The following is an 18,319-nucleotide window of genomic DNA, read 5'->3' on the forward strand; positions in this document are numbered from 1 at the left end:
TTAAAGTAAATAAAAGTACAATATGATGAGGGATGGAATATTCTATTTACACATGATTATTTTCCACACTTTATTAAAGAAAGTAGTGATATACAGGCAATCTGGACCCAGATCAACATCTGAAGCTATACCTGTGACTGAAATTTAAACTGAAATCAGGCCGCAGAGAAATACAACTCAAGCAGAAAAATACTTGTCACAGAGCTCAGGATCATTAAATTCGAATTTTATTCTAATCTCTATAAACAGATATCATCCCAACTCTGTCCTAATTCCTTCCAATTTCAGAAGCCATACTTTTGCTAACATATATAAAGATCTTCCTAAAGCTTCTAAGATGCTTTCTTTAATTTTCTAACAACATTTTTCAATATTTCATTATCTTTATAGCATAGAGACAAATGTTTTTCTTTAACTGGCAGTTGTTCAGAGTTATGACTGAGGAAACAAGTTTCTGAAAAAATATTACACCTCTTTTCCACAGCAGGATATATATATCCATCATTTAAGGATGGATATATATATATCCATCATTTAAGGAACCAGAAGAATCTACAATAACTAACACAAAATTGAATGAGAGAACTAATGCAGAAGAAGCATAATTCAAAATGAATAATAGGCTATAAAAGTGGGTTCAAACTAGAATGAAAATTAATAAAGATGAATACAAATTTCTTCACTTACAAAAAAGAAATAAAATACACACATACATGATCTCTTGACTTCATACTAGAACATACGGAAATGATTTGGGAATGTTAATTGTAACTATATATGAATCAACATGATACAGCTCCAAAGGGAAATGCAATTCAGAATGCAGCAACAGAAGCAGTAGTTGCCAAAGCAACTATATTCTGCCTTCCTCAGACTCTACTTCATGTACAGTGTCCAGTTGCAGATACTATATTTTAAGAAGATTCACAGAAACAAATAGAAACACAACAAGAAGGATCAAAGGACTAAAAATTTAGTTTTATATCTGAGGGAAATCTGTACTGTATGTTTATTCCCAACAGAAAACAACTGAAAGGAGATCTGATAGCAATTATGAAGAAATAGAACGAAGAAGGTGGATCAACAGTTGGTCAGAACTTAAAACACTTCATAGTGCAAAAACATGGAGTAAGAATCTTTAAATGTCAGGAAAAACAATGTAAGAGAGTTTGATAATAAAAATATTTATCGTCCAAAAATGGTGGGTTTCCATGACACAATGTTTACAGAAAGAGACTGAAGGGCCATAGTTCTGAAATATTTTAATTCAAATTCCTAAACTGAACAAGGATTTGATGTTAATGGTCTTAACAGTCCCTCCCACCTCTTCGATTTTAATTTTGCTTACCCCCTTTACATTACCTTATATAGTTTTTCAGAAATTCATGGCTGAAACACATAATTTATACATGCATATATTATATAGCACTATCCCTGTATTATGGACCTTTAAAAAAAATTAATCTCAGCTCTAACATTCTTACAAATCTGGATAGCCCTTCTGGACATACCAGAAAAGCATCAAAAGGCAGGGAATGAATAGAATTTGGGTTAAAATGGGGGAGCTTTTCCAGCTTTGGGAAGCATTATCATCATAATTGGTTATTTTGATTTCCAAGTCATTTATAGTAGATGATTTGTGTCAAATGATGAGCACCTTTGACTCATCCTGTTCCCAATAAACAGTGCTTTCTTTGTGTGTATTATTATTGAAACGAACCAAATCAGAGCATAGGCAGTTTCAAAGGTATGGGAAAAAATAGAACATGCCTAAGAATCTTGGAGAAGTAAGCTTATTTTTTAAGAGCAGTTTTCAACCACAATGATATGCCTGAGGTGGGGAACAGCAGGGAGATGCTGAAAAGGAAAAAAAAATATCGAGCCGGAGTCTTATCTCTGAGGCAAAAAACCTCAGTCTGAAGTGAGATGGAAGAGGGAAAAACTGCATGTGTCTTTTTCAAAAAGGGGGTTATTGTTTCAAAAGGAAGACGAGCAGGCTTTGAGGGTCTGGTTGCCGCCTCGGCTTCCTAAACCCCCTACTGAACAATAAAAAACAACAACCCCTCTCTCCTCAGATAGACCGATATCTACCAACACGTAAACAAAATTACACATCACATCACTACGGAGGGACAGATTTTATATATATATATATATAAAAAAAATCCGAGGCCGGAGAGAAAGAGGCGCCGTGTGGCGGCAATGAGGAAAACTGGAGAAGGGGAGGGTAAAGGCAGGAGCAGCGGCATCTTTAAATGCTCGACCGGCCTCGAGACCACAATTCCCATCACGCCCCGGCAGGAGGCGAGGATGCCTTTCTTACAGATAAGCCGCGCAAAGCGCTGCTGGGAAGACGAGTTTCCCGCCACAACATCGCTCCTCCAGAGTCAAGGCGGCCGGTAGGGCCTTGAGGAGAAAAGTCTGGAGAGGGAGGCGGCTCGCCTCAATATTTCCCGCCGGGCGCGCGCTCGCTTAACGCCCCCATCGGCTGGCGGCCCTTGTCCCCACGCCCCCGGGCTCCGCGCCAGCCCATCTCTCGCCGTGCTCGGCCTGAGCCTTACCTCAGGCGGGCGCCAGAACCTTCTGGTGCTGCTTCTGCTGCCACCGCCGGGGCTCGGCGAACCGGAAGCGCGGAGGGGGGGCCCGACGGCGGCAAAAGCTACCGGGGTCGGGTAGGATGGAGGCTGCTAAAAGGCGAGGAGGAGGAGGAGGAGCAGCAGCAGCAGCAGCAGGAGATGGAGGCGGCTTCGGAGAGGCCGGGGGTTGCGGGTGCAAGGGGATCCGCTCTTGCCTGCTCTGCGAGGCCGCCCCGCCCCCGCAGGTAACCCACGCGGCCTCAGAGAAGGGGTGGAGAAGGGGGTGGGAATTGGAGGGTGGGAGGGGGGAAGGAGGTGGTGGTCGTCGCCCAAGCTTCGGCGTGAGAGCGCCTCTGAGGATGTGCAGAGTGCTCGTCTCTCAAGGAAAGGGAGGAAGAATCCTAAGCCGCGTTTGCTACAGCGGGGAGAAGTTCCCTCTTCAGGTTGCCGTTGTATTTTTAAACATTGTATCTTTTACAAATCCATTTTTACTGTTATATCAGGAAAGCTCAAAAGGATATGTGGCCATTTCAGGCAGGCAAATTTTGAGCAATGGAGGAGAGATGGAAATCTTCCAAAGAAACTTTCCCAGACTCCAATTAACATCCAGAAAAGTCTGTCCAATATAGATGAATCTACTTTCCAATATTGCCTTACCCATTCTTTTTCTCCCTTCCGTTCCCCCCAAATGTTACCTATGATCCTAGCCTAGTTTTTTATTTATGCTTTGGCAAATTGTGTGAACTCAGTCCAGAAGCTCAAACTTCTTAGGCATTTGTTTTTTATAACAAAAAGACATTTACAACATAAGGTGAGGGAACATAAAAAGTTATTTCTTTCGATGAGTTTATCTAGACTATAATTATATGTATTCAAATCCAGAAAACTTTAAAATATGATCAAGTTATTTCAGTTGTGGATCATCTGCAATAATTGGGAACATAACTAAAATAGTATTGAAATAGTTAAGCATTTTGGACAATTCATGGAAAAGAATATTTTTATTAATAAACTTCAAGAAAGGTTGACATGAATTTGTTTCATCCTACAAAAACAACCACCACCACCACCACCAAAACAAACCCTGTGTGTATGTGTATATTCACATGACATAGTGTCAGGATCAATATGATGAATTTAGCAGGATTCTGATACAGATAGTCTATTTTCTCCTGTTCCTTTTGCTAGGGCAAAAAGCTTTCAGAGAGCTAACCAGATGACTGCAAAGAATTTAAATCCTTCTATTAGAACTAAATAAGGTTTTTGGGCGAGAAGCAAAATGTTTTCAAAGAAGAAAAAAAATCCAGTTGCCTTTTGGAAAATGCACCTTTGAATAACCATGATCTGAATGATTGAGAATCTCATAAATACTCAACTTGTTCACACAATAATAAGGAAGCTGGTAGCTATTTCTACCACCATTTACTGGTATAAGCTGTCCCTCTTTTGCAAAAGAGAGAAGTGTCATTTCCTTTACATTAAAAAAATGAGAAAGAAAAGCTGATTCTAGCTGCTTAGGATTGCTTCTATATAGACATCTCAATTGAAGATAATAGTATTGATTGGAATCCTTGTGTTGTCACTTTCACTTAATAAAGGTTGCTAATTTGAACTGAGAGAGGCTGGTTCTTTGGATTTATCATTTCAAGTTCTGATTGCTGTTAAAGAGTCCGATACTTGGCCGCAGTATCATCATCCCACTATTCAAAGAATAAAAGACCAAGGTATTATACTGGTCTCTGTAATAAAGATTTGATTTATTGAGAGCAGACAGGACCTCCACATCACAAAACTGCTTTTTCAAGGGGAGTTACAACCCCATCCAGAGCAAATTTAGGATATGGGAGTGAGCCAGATACTCACTTATGATGATCTATTCTGCCCCATGGGCTTTAATTTCGTTTGTTGTGATCAGCCCAACTCTTTACAGTGCTGTTAAGAGCTGAGTCAGGTCTGGGTATGGTTAGTTTTATTAGCATAATGGTTATACCCAATCCCAAACTGAAAAATTTTAGCTTTTTAGAAGCTTCAGGCAGATGTTAAAGAGCAGAAAGAGAGAGAAAACTTGAATAACACATAATGGGAAGAACCAAAGGCCAGGCCCGTAAAATGAGAATAGATAACACTCCATCCAGATTTTAAGGCAACTGATACTGTTTTTGTGCCATGCCTAGTCCTGAATCTCAGTTAAAAGGAAACAACACAATCCTTTTTCTCTAGGATTCTGTGGCTAGAAATCTAATGTCTTTTCCACATTCAGAATACAGGTAGCCCTCAACTTACAACCATTTATTTAGCAACTGTTTGAAGTGATGAAAAAAGTGACTTATGATCAATCCTTACACTTATGACTGTCAGCATCCACACGGTCACATAATCCTGATTTACGTACTTGGCAACCAGTTTGTGTTTATGGCTGCAGCATCCCAGGTTCACAGGATTGCCATTGTGTCCTTCCCAGCCAGTTTCTGACAAGCAATGGGGAAACTAGATTCACTTAATGACTGTGTGGTTTGCTTAATGAAAAAAGCCATAAAATTGGATGTGATCATGTGATGACTCACTTAATGACCGCATTAAGGAGTTCTGGGTCCTAATTATAATTGTAAGTTGAGGGCTACTTGTAATCACATTTAATCTTGCAGGATGTTACCCAAGTCATCTCACCAGACTCTCTATCCAAGTGGCATCTAAATCCAAGGATTTGCAAGCTAGCAAAGAACCTCGCAAAAAAAATATAATGGCATTTGAATATATATTATTGTGGGAGCTTAGTGTAGACTGCTTGAACTGGCAGAGGATATGAATGAGGCTTTTCTGTGACAAATGACAAACTTTTAATGAGGCACATGATCGTGACAATGGGATATCTTAAATACCCTTACATTTACTGGAAATCTTATTCTGCCAAAGGTGAGAGGTCTAACAAAATCTTCTCCTCTTTTGCCAAGTACATTGTTTGTCAGAAGGTAAAGGACAGAACAAGGAGTTCTGTTATATTTAATGATAATAACTTTATTTTTGTCCTGCCCCGGAAAATATTTGTAAGCTGTGATTCCACTGTTTAAAATACTGAACCAATAGTTTAAAATACTGAACCAATAGTTTAAATACCTGTTAATTTTAAATATGCTGTTTATTATTATTCTTAATTTGTTCATTTGTCCCTATAGTCTGATTCAATGGAACATAATTCTTGATTTTCTCAAAATTACATCTTTACTCATGGGGTATAAATTACACCATTATAACATCGTCTCTTGAATTCTGCTAAAAGAAACATTGTGAAAATAAGAGATTAATTATACAGTACATTTATGTGCATTTTAAAAGAATAGGAAACTGGTTATCTTAAAGCATTTAGAATATATTCAACAAAACAATGGCATAAAGCCAAATGACCAAAGCCCCATCTTCAAAATCTAATACCAACTATAGGTAGTCCTCAAGATATGACCATGATGGAGCCTGCCTATTTGTCACATATTGCCTTAGCCATTAAACATTGCCTCACTTAACGACCCCTACTCTCCCTGATGCAACTCTTAAATTAGTGCACTTAATAATGTTAAGTAGAGTACAGGTAGTTCTTGACTTACGACCACAATTGAGCCCAATTGCTAAGTGATACATTTGTTAAGTGAATTTGCCCCATTTTACAACCTTTCTTGCCACCATTGTTAAGTGAATCACTGCCATTGTTAAATTAGTAGCACGGTTGTTAAGTGAATCTGGCTTCCCCATTGACTTTGCTTGTCAGAAGGTCACAAAAGGGGATTAGATGATCCCGGGACACTGCAACCATGATAAATATGAGGCAGTTGCCAAGCGTCTGAATTTTGATCATGTGACCATGGGAATGCTGCAGCAGTCGTAAATGTGAAAAACAGTCATCAGTCACTTTTTTCAGTTTGAACGGTCACTAAAAGAACTGTTGTAAGTTGAAGACTACCTGTGCAGGTTGCTTCAGGGTAGGGATTGCCTGCCCTGGACCTCCCAAGGCTAACCCCATCCCTTGATGCACCCATACTCCACTTCCTGCCCCTCAGGGTCTCTGCAGCCTCTTCCCACCCAGTGTCTCTGCAGCAGTGGTGAATTCCAATTTTTTTTTTACTACCGGTTCTGTGGGTGTGGCTTGGTGGGCGTGGTGTGTCTTAGTGGGTATGGCTTGGTAGGCATGGCAAGGGAAGGATACAACATCATCTCCATTCCACCCCACTCCAGGGGAAGGATAATTAACACCTGTGTTGTCAGAAGGCTAGGTATAAGATCCTGTAATCAGGGCTGAGTCTGAGGGCCTCTCTCTGAAGCTTCAAAAAACAGAAAGGTAAATTGGGTGTTATTGGGCTCTGGAGCAGGCTGACTCCTGAAAGTCTCTGAGCGGGAAAGAAACTGGAGGCTTGCAAGCTCCAGACAGCCTAATCTCCCTTCCAGAGGCCTGATTTCCCCTTGGTTGCTGGGTGGGAAGGAAGCTGGAGGTTTGGGTAGATAAGTGACTGCAGGAACCCAGTGGAGTGGGATACGGGGTGAGCGCTACAGCATCCCTGGGTTGGCCATAAGGGCAAAGGATTGTGGTGGTGCTGCAGCTGATGTAACTTTGAAATTGGGTCATAAGTAGCTTTTGGGGCTGTGCTGTGTTATAACTTTGAATGGTCGCTAAGAGACCTGTTGTAAGTAAAGAACTAGCTTTAATACAACATGCAGGAATTCTGCCTAAAAGCATATTTAAGCAAGTGATTAGAAGGCTGCATTTCTGCAAACTAGAACATTTGACAAATAGCAAACGTGGCGATCAGATTCAGCTACTAGTTTCCCCTCTCACATTTTCATTTTCTCCTCAGAAAACTGCAAACTTTGTTTACTGCCCACTGACCGGCTTCGCTGTGGGAGAGAAACAATCAGAATTTGAAGGCTGGGCTTTCCAGTTTCCAGGAGTTTTTTTGCTGGAAGACTTTATAAACACAAATGAGGAATATCAAATGGTGGAGCTAATGGATCGGAGCACATGGAAGCCATCACAATCTGGCCGAAGAAAACAGGTCTTGTCTCAAAGTTTGAATTCCTCCTTAGTTTGGGAGGTAGGGACGGGGTCATCTTTCAGTGTTTATCTTTGGATATATTTATTTAGTATGTGAGTTCTTCCTTTCATTCTCTTTCCCTGTGATTTTTTTTTTCCAAAATAAAAAGTTAAAGCAACAGAGAAATGTTAGTAGCACCTCTGGTGCAACCACTTTCATTCTATTTTGGTCATGATAAGTACTTGGTTTATTTTATCAGGTTTACTCAATCCAGTTTTCTTGGTTTACATGAGAAAATGAGTTATGAACACACCATAGGCTGTATTTGCGTAATAGATGGTTGAACAGATTAACAGAGTTGGAAGGGACCTTGTAGGTCTTCTAGTCCAACCCCCCACCCAAGCAGGAGACCCTACACCATTTCTGACAAATGGCAGCCCAGTCTCTTCTTGAAAGCTTCCAGTGTTGGAGAATCTACAACTTCTGGAGGCAAGTCGTTCCACAGATTGTATTTTTTATAAAGTTTTTATTTTTATTTTTTATAAACACATTTACATGTACAGTCATTTCCATCATTTTTCATTCATCTTTTAACTTTCATTTTTCATTTTTACTTTTTCGGGGCTGCTCTTTTACCCTTTACCTTTACTCCAACCTTTCTTCTCCTCCTCCCCTTCTCTTCCTTGTTTCTCCTCCTACTTCCTTCGTTCTTCCTCTCCTTCTCTTTCCTACTTCCCCTTCTCTTCCCCCACTCCTCTCTTCTTCCCCCCTTCTAACCTTCTCCTCTACTCCTCTTTCCCCTCCCTCTTCTTCCTCTCCTTTTCCCTTTCTTCTTTCAACAAGGCAGATTTTTACTTAAGATTCTAAAATATAGAGGAAGAAAAAGGAGAGAATCTACCAGAAAAAAAATGCTGAAATATTAGTGGAAGCCATGAAAGAAAGTCCAGAAAAGATAATTAATGAGCTAGACGAAATTTACAGAGTATATACAAGATATGCGGTGAGGAATAATCTACCTAGAGAAATACATGTTAGATTTACCAAAAAAACGCTGAGAACAGAGATCTTGCAACTCATGAGGAACACAACGATACAATATAAAGGTAGAGATATAGTGGCATTGAAACAAGCTCCAAGAAGAGTGAGAGATCTAAGAAAAGAATACCAATTTTTGACAAAACATTTGATTAAAAAAGGAGTGAGTTTTAGATGGTTGATACCAGAAGGAATCTTGGTGAATTTACAAGAACAAAGGCACAGATTGGATACAATAGAAAAGGCCGAGTATTTTATCGGCAATATTTATTTATTATTTTATTTTATTTTATTTTTTATACCGCCCGTCTCCAACAGGACTCAGGTGGTGAAGATAAAACATAACATATAAAATTTAAAAGCAGTTTAAAAGAAATTAAATAATTTCGGCCCTCAATTTAAAACAACCCAGTTAAAACCAATTTCAAATTAAAACCAAAAGGATGGGATCAAGCCAGCCCAGCTAGATGAAATAGATGTGTTTTCAGGGCCCGACGAAAAGTCCAGAGGTCTGGTATCGTGCGTATCTCTGGGGGAAGGTCATTCCAGAGGGCAGGTACCGTCACAGAGAAGGCTCTCCCCCTGGGGGTCGCCAGCTGACATTGTCTGGCCGACGGCACCCTGAGGAGGCCCTCTCTGTGTGAGTGAACTGGCCGGTGGGAGGCTATTGGCGGCAGAAGGCGGTCTCATAGATACCCCGGCCCTAAGCCATGGAGCGCTTTAAAGGTGATCACCAACACCTTGAAGTGCACCCGGAAGACCACCGGAAGCCAGTGCAGCTCGCGCAGGAGGGATGTCACATGGGAGCGCCCTGTCGCTCCCATAATCCCGTGTGGCCACATTCTGGACCAACTGGAGCCTCCGGGTGCACCCCAAGGGGAGCCCCATGTAGAGAGCATTGCAGTAGTCCAGGCGGGAAGTGACGAGTGCCTGAGTGACCGTGCATAGGGAGTCCCGATCCAGAAAGGGACGCAACTGGCGTATCAGGCGGACCTGATAAAAAGCCCCCCTGGCCATGGCCGTCATATGCTCTTCTAAAGACAGCGGTGCATCCAGGAGGACGCCCAAATTGCGAGCCCTCTCCGTGTGGGCCAGTGATTTGCCCCCAATAACCAGCGATGGCACCAGCTGGCTATATCGGGACGCCGAAAGCCACAGCCACTCAGTCTTGGAAGGGTTGAGTCGGAGCCTGTTTCTCCCCATCCAGGCCCGCACAGCCTCCAGGTAAAGGATCACTTCAAGGGCATCGTTGGGGTTAGAACAACAAGAAGAAGTGAAAGAGAGAGAAGAAGAAGGGGCAAGCTATCAGGAAGAGAAAAGAGAACAACTAAAGGAGATAACCAAGGAACAAGAGGAAAGAGCATTGAGAGGGGCAAAAGCAAAAGAGATAAAAGAACAAAGTGAAACAAGAGTGACTAGATCTACTAAATAAACAAGTAAAAATGGAAGAAGAAGTAAAAGTAATATCAGTGAATACAATGGACTAAATTCAGTAATTAAAAGAAGAAGGATATTTAACAAATTAGAAAAATTAAAATTAGAGATTATATGTCTACAAGAAGTTCATATTAAGAAACAGCATAAGTATCTATTGGAGCAAAAGAAATTAGGAATACTATATACAACACTTGCCAGTCAAAGTAAAAGAGGGGTAGCATTATATATTAAAAAAACAATTCAATCCAAACAGATTTTTGAAGATGAGGAAGGAAGGATATTAATGGCTGAAATAACTTTGAATAAAAAAAAAATGTTAGTGGCAATATATGCTCCAAATGATAATCAAGAAGAATATTATGGGAAATTACATTAAAAAATAGAATATGAATATGAAGAGATGTATAATAGGGGATTTCAATGCAATAATAGACGAGTTGGATTATAAACCTACAAAATTAAATAAGATGATAAAAACGTTGCCAAAAACTTTTTCCATAATGATAGATGAATTAAGTCTACAAGATGCTTGGAGGCGAAGTCATCCAAAAGAAAAGCAGTACACATTCTACTCAAATAGACATCTATCGTGGTCAAGAATAGACATGATGTGGATGTCAACAGAATTAATAGCTAAAATACAAGAAATTGATATTGGAATAAATGTATGGGCAGACCCAATCCAATAATAATGACATGGAAAGGGAAAAAAAGAAAAATGAGATGGATATTAAATAAAAAATTACTAAATGAAAAAAATTTCCAACAATATATGGAAAAAGAATTGACTTTTTTTTTTTAAGAGAATAAGAAAGAAGATATATCCTTACAAAACGTGTGGGATACCAGTAAAGCATATATTAGAGGATTGGCAATAACATATTTAGGAAAACGAAATAAAATAGACAAATGCACAAAAATTTAGAGGAAGAATATAAGAGATTAGAGATGGAACTACAAAAAAATAAAAGATTAAAAGATTAAAAATCTGTTGGATTTGAAAAAAAACATAAGATGAATTTAATGGAAAATGAAGAATTGGCGAATAGAATAAAAGCTACAAAGCAATTTTTTTTTGAAAATGCAAATAAACCAGGACGATCGTTAGCATATAAAATGAAAAAAGAGAAAGAAATTAATAAGTCAATTAATAGATCAAGATGGAAAGATATGTTATAGAAGTGAGGAAAAGAAGATAATTGAGAAATACTACAGTGGACTGTATCAACAAGAAACAGTAGAAGATACGATAGAACAATATTTGAAGAAAACGGAACTGCCTAGAATTCCAGAAAAGTTCAAAAAATTATTAGAAGAAAGAATATCTATGATGGAATTAATGGAGGGAATTAAAAGACAGAAAAATGGGAAGACACCAGGCCCAGATGGATTACCAGCAGAGGTATATAAAACCCTACAAGATGTACTAAGCAATGTGATGCTGCAAGTATTCAATGAACTATTACTTAAAGCTAAAATTCATGGATGGAGGCATATATAACTTTAATACCAAAAGAAGAGGCAGATCTGCAACAGATAAAGAATTATAGATTGGTATCTTTATTAAATGCGGATTATAAGATTTTTGCATCGATCATGGCTGAAAGATTAAAAAAATTACTAAATGAGTTTATACATTTGGATCAAAATGGCTTCTTACCAAAAAGACAAATTAGAGACAATATTCAAACTATATTAAACGCATTAGAATATTATGAACTACACTCAGAGAAACAGTGTTGTTATTTTTAGATGCACAAAAGGCGTTTGACAACGTGAATTGGCAATTTATGATAAAACAGTTGAAAATGATGGATTTTGGAGACAGATTTATAAATATGATCCAAACTATATATAGAGACCAAGCACCAAAGGTGATGGTAAATGGTGAAATGACAGAGAAAATACATATTAGAAAAGGAACAAGACAAGGATGCCCTTTATCTCCATTATTATTTATATTAATGTTAGAGATTTTAAGTAGAAAAGTGAGGCAGGAAAAGGAAATAAAAGGAATGAGAATTAAAAAAGAATAATACAAACTACAAGCATTTGCGGATGATTTGGTGTTTATCATGGAAGACCCAATAGAGACAGCGGCAAAACTATTAGAACAAATAGAAGAATATGGGAAAGTAGCAGGTCTGAAAATCAATAAATTAAATCAATAAATCAATAAATCAATTTTTGTCTTATGACAAAAATATTAGTCAAAAATATGAGAGAAAAGCAAAAGGAGATGGAGAAACTGGACATTCAAATTGTGAAGAAAGTGAAATATTTGGGCATCTATCTGACATCAAGATGTGCAACACTCAAGGAAGACAATTATCACAAACTGAAAAAACAAATTGAAATAGACCTGGAGAAATGGAGAAACTTGCAATTATCACTAATGGGAAGAATAGCATGGGAATTAATAAAAATGAATGTATTACCAAAAATATTATTTTTATTTCAAACTATACCAATAAAACTGGAGAAAAAATATTTTGAAGAGTTGAAGAAAATAACATGGAAATATGTGTGGCAAGGAAAGAGAGCAAGGATTAACATAAAAATGCTACAAGATGCAAGAATTAGAGGTGGGTTTGGCGTTCTGAATTGGGAATTGTATTATCAAGCAACAGCGTTAACATGGATTAAAGAATGGATTTTATTAAGGAATACAAGACTATTGACATTGGAGGGTCATGATTTACAACTGGGTTGGCATGCCTTTTTATGGTACAGGAAACAAAGGATACATGGATATTTCCAAAGACATTATGTAAGAAATGGTTTGCTATCAGTGTGGGAGAGAGTGAAAGAAAAACATTATTTGAATATTCCAATGTGGCTTTCTACAATAGAAGCGGTGACATACCCAAATATTTTGAACATGGGGAATATTGTTAGATATAAAGACATTTTAACAAATCGGGGAGAACAGGGATTGAGATAGATTGGTATACAAGACTGCAAATACAATCAAGATATGAAGCAGATCTTAGACAATATGGCTTTAACTTGGGGAAATCAGAACTGGATGAAATATTGACAGGAACAGGTGAGAAAATGATTAAGAAATTATAATTATTTATTGCGTATTAGACTAGAAGATGAAGAAGTAAAAGAAACGATAGCATGGGCAAAGAATTTTGGATACACCATAGAATTGGACAAATGGCAAGAACTTTGGGAAAGAAATTATAAATTAACAATGGCAACAGCTTATAAAGAAAACCTGTATAAGATGTTTTATAGATGGCATATGCCATCAGAAAGATTAGCTAAGATGTTTAAAGATAAAACAGCTAAGTGTTGGAAATGTCATCAATTGCCGGGATCATACTGTCATATGTGGTGGTTGTGTAAAGAAACAAAACAATATTGGGTGAAAATACAAACGTGGTTAGAGGGAATGATGCAGCAACATATAGAGTTAAAACCAGAGATATTCTTATTGGGAATTTTACCAGAGGATTATAGCAAAGAAGATACATATTTGATTATTCATATAATAACCGGCTAGAATTGTATTTCCACAAAACTGGAAAGCAGATAAAATTCCGTTGGAAGAGAAATTATAAAGAAAATTTTAGAATGTGCAGAAATGAATAGATTAACATTGAGAATAAAAGATAAAGAGGAGTCGATATATTTCAAGACATGGGATAAATTTTATGATTGGTTAGAAAAGAAACATGAATAAGGACATAGAGATAAAATAGAGAATAGATGGGAGAAAACAATTAGAAAAATAGATACCCAGATGATGTCAAGTAAAAGGAGAAAGGGGAGGGGGAAGTAAAAGGGAAAAAAGTGAGATATTATAAAAATGTATGCAAATGATGAAATAAAAATAAATAATAATTGAATAAGAAATTGAAACGAGAATAAAGATAATTAGGAAATTGGAGCTGCTCGAATACCACTTTAGATTGAACTGAAAACAACAGGAGAGGGGAAGGAGTAGAGAGAGAGGAAGGGAAAAAGAGAGGAGAGGAGAGAAGTTCCACAGATTGTTTTAACTGTCAGGAAATTTCTCCTTAGTTCTAGGTTGTTTCTTGATTAGTTTTCATCCATTGTTACTTGTCTTGCCTTCTGATGCTTTGGAGAATAAGTTGACCCCCTTCTTCTTTCAGGCAGCCCCTTAGATATTGGAACACTGCTATCATGTCAGTTTGTGATGCAATGTGTTATGCAAATCACCTCATACAGAAGAACATAAGTATATATATACTTGGCCATCTTTCAACAGAAACAGCAGTGAAAGGGAGAAAAGCTAGAATGATAATTTTTTAGGTGAAGGAGTAGTTGCACTGAGGAGAAAAAAAAGGGAAACAAAACTGAGCTAAAAGTTAATAATTCAAATCTCATTGTCAGAAAATCTCTAGACATGCTTAAGCAAGTCTTTTTTTATTGCTATTTGACCTATTAAAATTAGCTATATTAAAGTTAATTGAGAAAAGAAAGAGCAAAGGGGTTGGAAAGAAAACCCCAACCACTACAAAAAAGCAATGAATAATGTTTCCTTGTAGTTCCAAAGCTACTCAAAAAAAGCAAATATTTAAATAGGAAATAGAACTAGAGTTACAATTTGATTATGTGCAACCAAGTCAGTGTTAACTCATCACAACCATATAGATTTTCTCCGTGACAATATCTCCTGAATGTGATTCTTTTACCTATCACTTATCACCATTGTAACTCAGTCCATCGAACTTGCTCCTGGTCACTCTCTACTTCCAGCTTTCCCCCCAAATATAGAGTTCTCTAGAGAATTAAATCTTCACATAATGTGTCCAAAGTATGATAATTGGAGTTTGGTTATTTGTGCCTTGAATGAGAAACAAATCCTAGTTCGTTTTGTTTCAAGATGCATTTGTTGTTTTCCTGGTTGTTGATGGTTGTTTGCTTAAGAAAGCAAATTGAGGGCAAGAATTTCTTGGGTACCAACCAGCTAAGCAATCAATAAATATTCTTCAGTTGTTAAACAGGAAATATGTCTCAGGTATCAATTTCAGTAGCAATTAAAGCACAATTAATCACCAGGATAAAAACCCTTCTGGAATATGTTGATGTTTGACACTGCCATATTGGCCAAAAGTCATTTATAGTGTGACGTTCTGACATTTTAGACTGCTCAACGCTTTTTATGTCAGATGCAAAACAATATAAATTCTTATATTGAAATTGAGTTTTCCTGCATATTTATGGTAGATTTTGTTTTGAAGATCACTTATAGGAGGAGATACCTCTTTTAAGATAATATGTGTATGCAGTGTATGCAGAAACCAAATATTTTAAACAGATTTGTTTTCAAAATTTGTCTTAGCTAAACAGTATATAATTTTAATTAAAATAATAGCCAAGAGTTTGTTGTTCAGGAAGCAGCACTGTTTGACTGTTTGTCAATCTCAACTAGAATCTATAAATTAATATTCTTACCCTGTTATTGCAGGTGGTGGACTAAAATCAGCAGTCTAAACCTGCATTTTTTTTAGAGATGCAGTCTGAATTGGGGATTTCATTGCTCTCTGTCTTCATCTTTTAAGTTAACCCTCCTCAAATATTCTTTGTTCTTTTTTAATAGGACTACGGCCCCAAAGTGAACTTCAAGAAGCAGAAACTGAAAGCTGGCAATTTTTCTGGATTGCCCAGCTTCAGCAAGGAGATCGTGGCACGAATGAGAAAATATCCAGTTCTTGAAAGTTTTTCTCCTGTTGAGCAGTGCAATTTAGATTATGCTCCTGAGAGGGGATCTGCTATTGACCCACATTGGGATGACTGGTGGCTATGGGGAGAAAGGCTGGTGAGTTTAAACTTGCTCTCAGATACCGTACTTTCCATGTCCTGCGACTCAGAGGACAATCTCCAGTTATTTCCTCTAGTTCTTCACGAAAACAAGCAGAGGCACAGGTCTAAATCTCCTGATGTTTCTCAAGAGTATCAGATTAATGATTGCCGTCTTCTAGAAAGACTAGAAAGCACTGATTGTTCACCCACAAAATTAGTCCCACTCAGAGAAATCCTGGTTGCGATTTACCTACCTCAGAGATCACTCGTCGTTCTCAGCGGACCTGCTCGCTACCAGTGGAAGCATGCCATTTATCGCAACCATATTAAAAGCCGTCGCGTATGTGTCACCTTCAGAGAATTGACTGCCGAGTTTGGTCTCGGAGGAGAACAGGAAGAGCTGGGTAACAATCTCTTGGACATTGCTCTAACATTCAAGGGTTCACCTGTATAAACCCCCCGAGGGGAAAGCATTGAGGCTTTTCTTTGGCTGCTGGATATTAACGTTCAGGGCTTTCATAAACCTGCTGCCTTTTTTTCCTCCCCAGAGTGAAGGTATACATCATTCATTAATCTTACAAGGGTGCTTCTCAGAGTTATGTTCTAGAAATCTTACTAAATTTTTTAATCTACACCGTGGCTCTCCAGATGTTACTTAATTTAATTAATTTATGTTAACAGTGAAGAGAATACATGCCTCTTCTTTGGAATCAGAAGATTTCCTTTGAAAGTCTGCTTGCAGCGCATAGTCTGTGGCTTGTGTGTCAAAGTTGTGGTACAGGACCCACAATCCTCATCCTTAGCTGACTAACTGGGGCTGTTGAGAGTTGTAATTCATCATCTGGAGGGCCATAGCTTATATGGTCAGATGTATTAATTAAAAGTGTTAAATTTCTTATCCCTAACCCTGTTAAAATTATTAGTTTTAAGGGTGGGTATACATTCATTTCTCTCTTTATTTAACTCAAACTCAAACTCAAACTTTAATATAAGAGAAATAAATTAAAAACAGAGTTTTTAATCCTCCTCGCAATTATGGCATTTGTCCAAAGATGTCATCCTTGATATAGTCCAATAAAATATCTATTAATCATTATTTATCATCAAGATGATGATCAGTATCTAAACTGATTTTTAAAGACTGGTGAATTCACATATGCATAAATACCAGAGCATTCATTTTTTATCTTTACCTTCCAATCTCTATATCACAGATATCCTTGTATAGATTTATTTAAAAAGAAATTTAAAAATCATGATTAGAAAATGGAGGGGAAAAAAGCTGAACAAAGAAATAAAACCACAAATATATTTTTTTGTGTTCTTCTACTGACTTCTACTGACTGCCTGGACTAGTCGCTGCAGTTTTCTTGGCAAGATTTTTGAAAGAGTTTCCCATTGCCTTCTTCTTAGGGCTGAAAATGAGTGATTGGCTCAGGTTATCCAGCTGGCTTTGTACCAGCAGGAAAAGAACTGTTTCCTAGTTTCTAATTTGCTGCCTTAACCACTATAGCAGAGTTCCCAACCCCCGAGCCGTAGCCCATTATCGCGCCTCGGCCCGTTCAGAATTGGGCTGCACGAGTGGGTGGGCACTTGCATTCATGTACTAAGCTTCATTTGTGTGAATGGTAGGCATGGTGCCTATCGTTTGCACAGATGGAACTGCGCACATTCATGTGCATGCCTGCTACTCACACAGAACCATCCCCTTTGCTCCGCCCACCAGGCCGCCAAGCTGGAAAGGTTGGGATCCGCTGCATACAGTAAACTGGCTCCCAACAATCCTCATCCTTTTCTAACTAGTTTTATAAATATGAATAAATTGATGTCACAATTCATTAATGTCTTCCGTAGCTGATCTTAATTGTAAATCCATTTTCTTTGTCCAAAAATAAAAAATGAAGCAATTTCATTTCCATGGTGGCACAGTGGTTAGAATGCAGTATTGCAGGCTAATTCTGCTGACTGTGAGGAGTTCAATCCTTACCGACTCAAGGTTGACTCAGCCTTCCATTCTTCCAAGGACTCAGATTGGAAATTGTAAATTGCTTAGAGAGTGCTGTAAAGCACTGAAGTGCTGGTATATAAATACGTGCGGTTGCTACTGCTATTCCCAACAATATAAATGCAATGAAAATATTGTTTTTTGTGGAAAAGGTTGTAATCTAAAAATCTGATGAAGTTTTTTTAAATCCTTGTTTTAATTAGTTAAACATGCAGGCAAAACAAAGATACATACATGCATATATCGTATGACCACAATTGAACCCAAAATTTCTGTTGATAAGCAAGGCAATGGTTAAGTGAATTTTGCCTCATTCTGTGACCTTCCTTGCCACATTTGTTAAGGGAATCACTACATTGATGAGTTAGTAACATGGTTATTAAATGGACACTGGCTTCTCCATTGACCTTACATGTCAGAAGGTTTCAAAAAATGATTGCATGATCCTGAGACATTGCAATATGCTG

The 18,319-nt window shown here is 37.9% G+C and overlaps 2 protein-coding genes across 3 annotated transcripts in view; one reads left to right on the plus strand and one right to left on the minus strand.

The window, feature by feature from the left end:
* The window catches only part of LRWD1 (leucine rich repeats and WD repeat domain containing 1), a 30,618-nt gene extending 27,940 nt beyond the window's left edge, over positions 1–2,678 (minus strand). For both annotated transcript variants that reach the window (XM_070932081.1, XM_070932080.1), the window contains exon 1: positions 2,562–2,678. The gene's annotated coding sequence lies outside the window, so the exon portion shown is untranslated. The remainder of the gene's footprint in view (positions 1–2,561) is intronic.
* On the plus strand, positions 2,678–16,453 carry ALKBH4 (alkB homolog 4, lysine demethylase). The gene is made up of 3 exons (XM_070932082.1): positions 2,678–2,821; positions 7,418–7,615; positions 15,645–16,453. The coding sequence occupies exons 1-3, from the start codon at positions 2,678–2,680 to the stop codon at positions 16,299–16,301; spliced, it is 999 nt and encodes a 332-aa protein (XP_070788183.1). The 3' UTR covers positions 16,302–16,453.
* Positions 16,454–18,319: the final 1,866 nt, after the last annotated feature.

The sequence above is a fragment of the Pituophis catenifer genome, unplaced genomic scaffold, assembly GCF_029215685.1.
Source record: "Pituophis catenifer annectens isolate HBS135680 unplaced genomic scaffold, rPitCat1.0.hap2 SCAF_1, whole genome shotgun sequence".
Taxonomy (NCBI): domain Eukaryota; kingdom Metazoa; phylum Chordata; class Lepidosauria; order Squamata; family Colubridae; genus Pituophis; species Pituophis catenifer.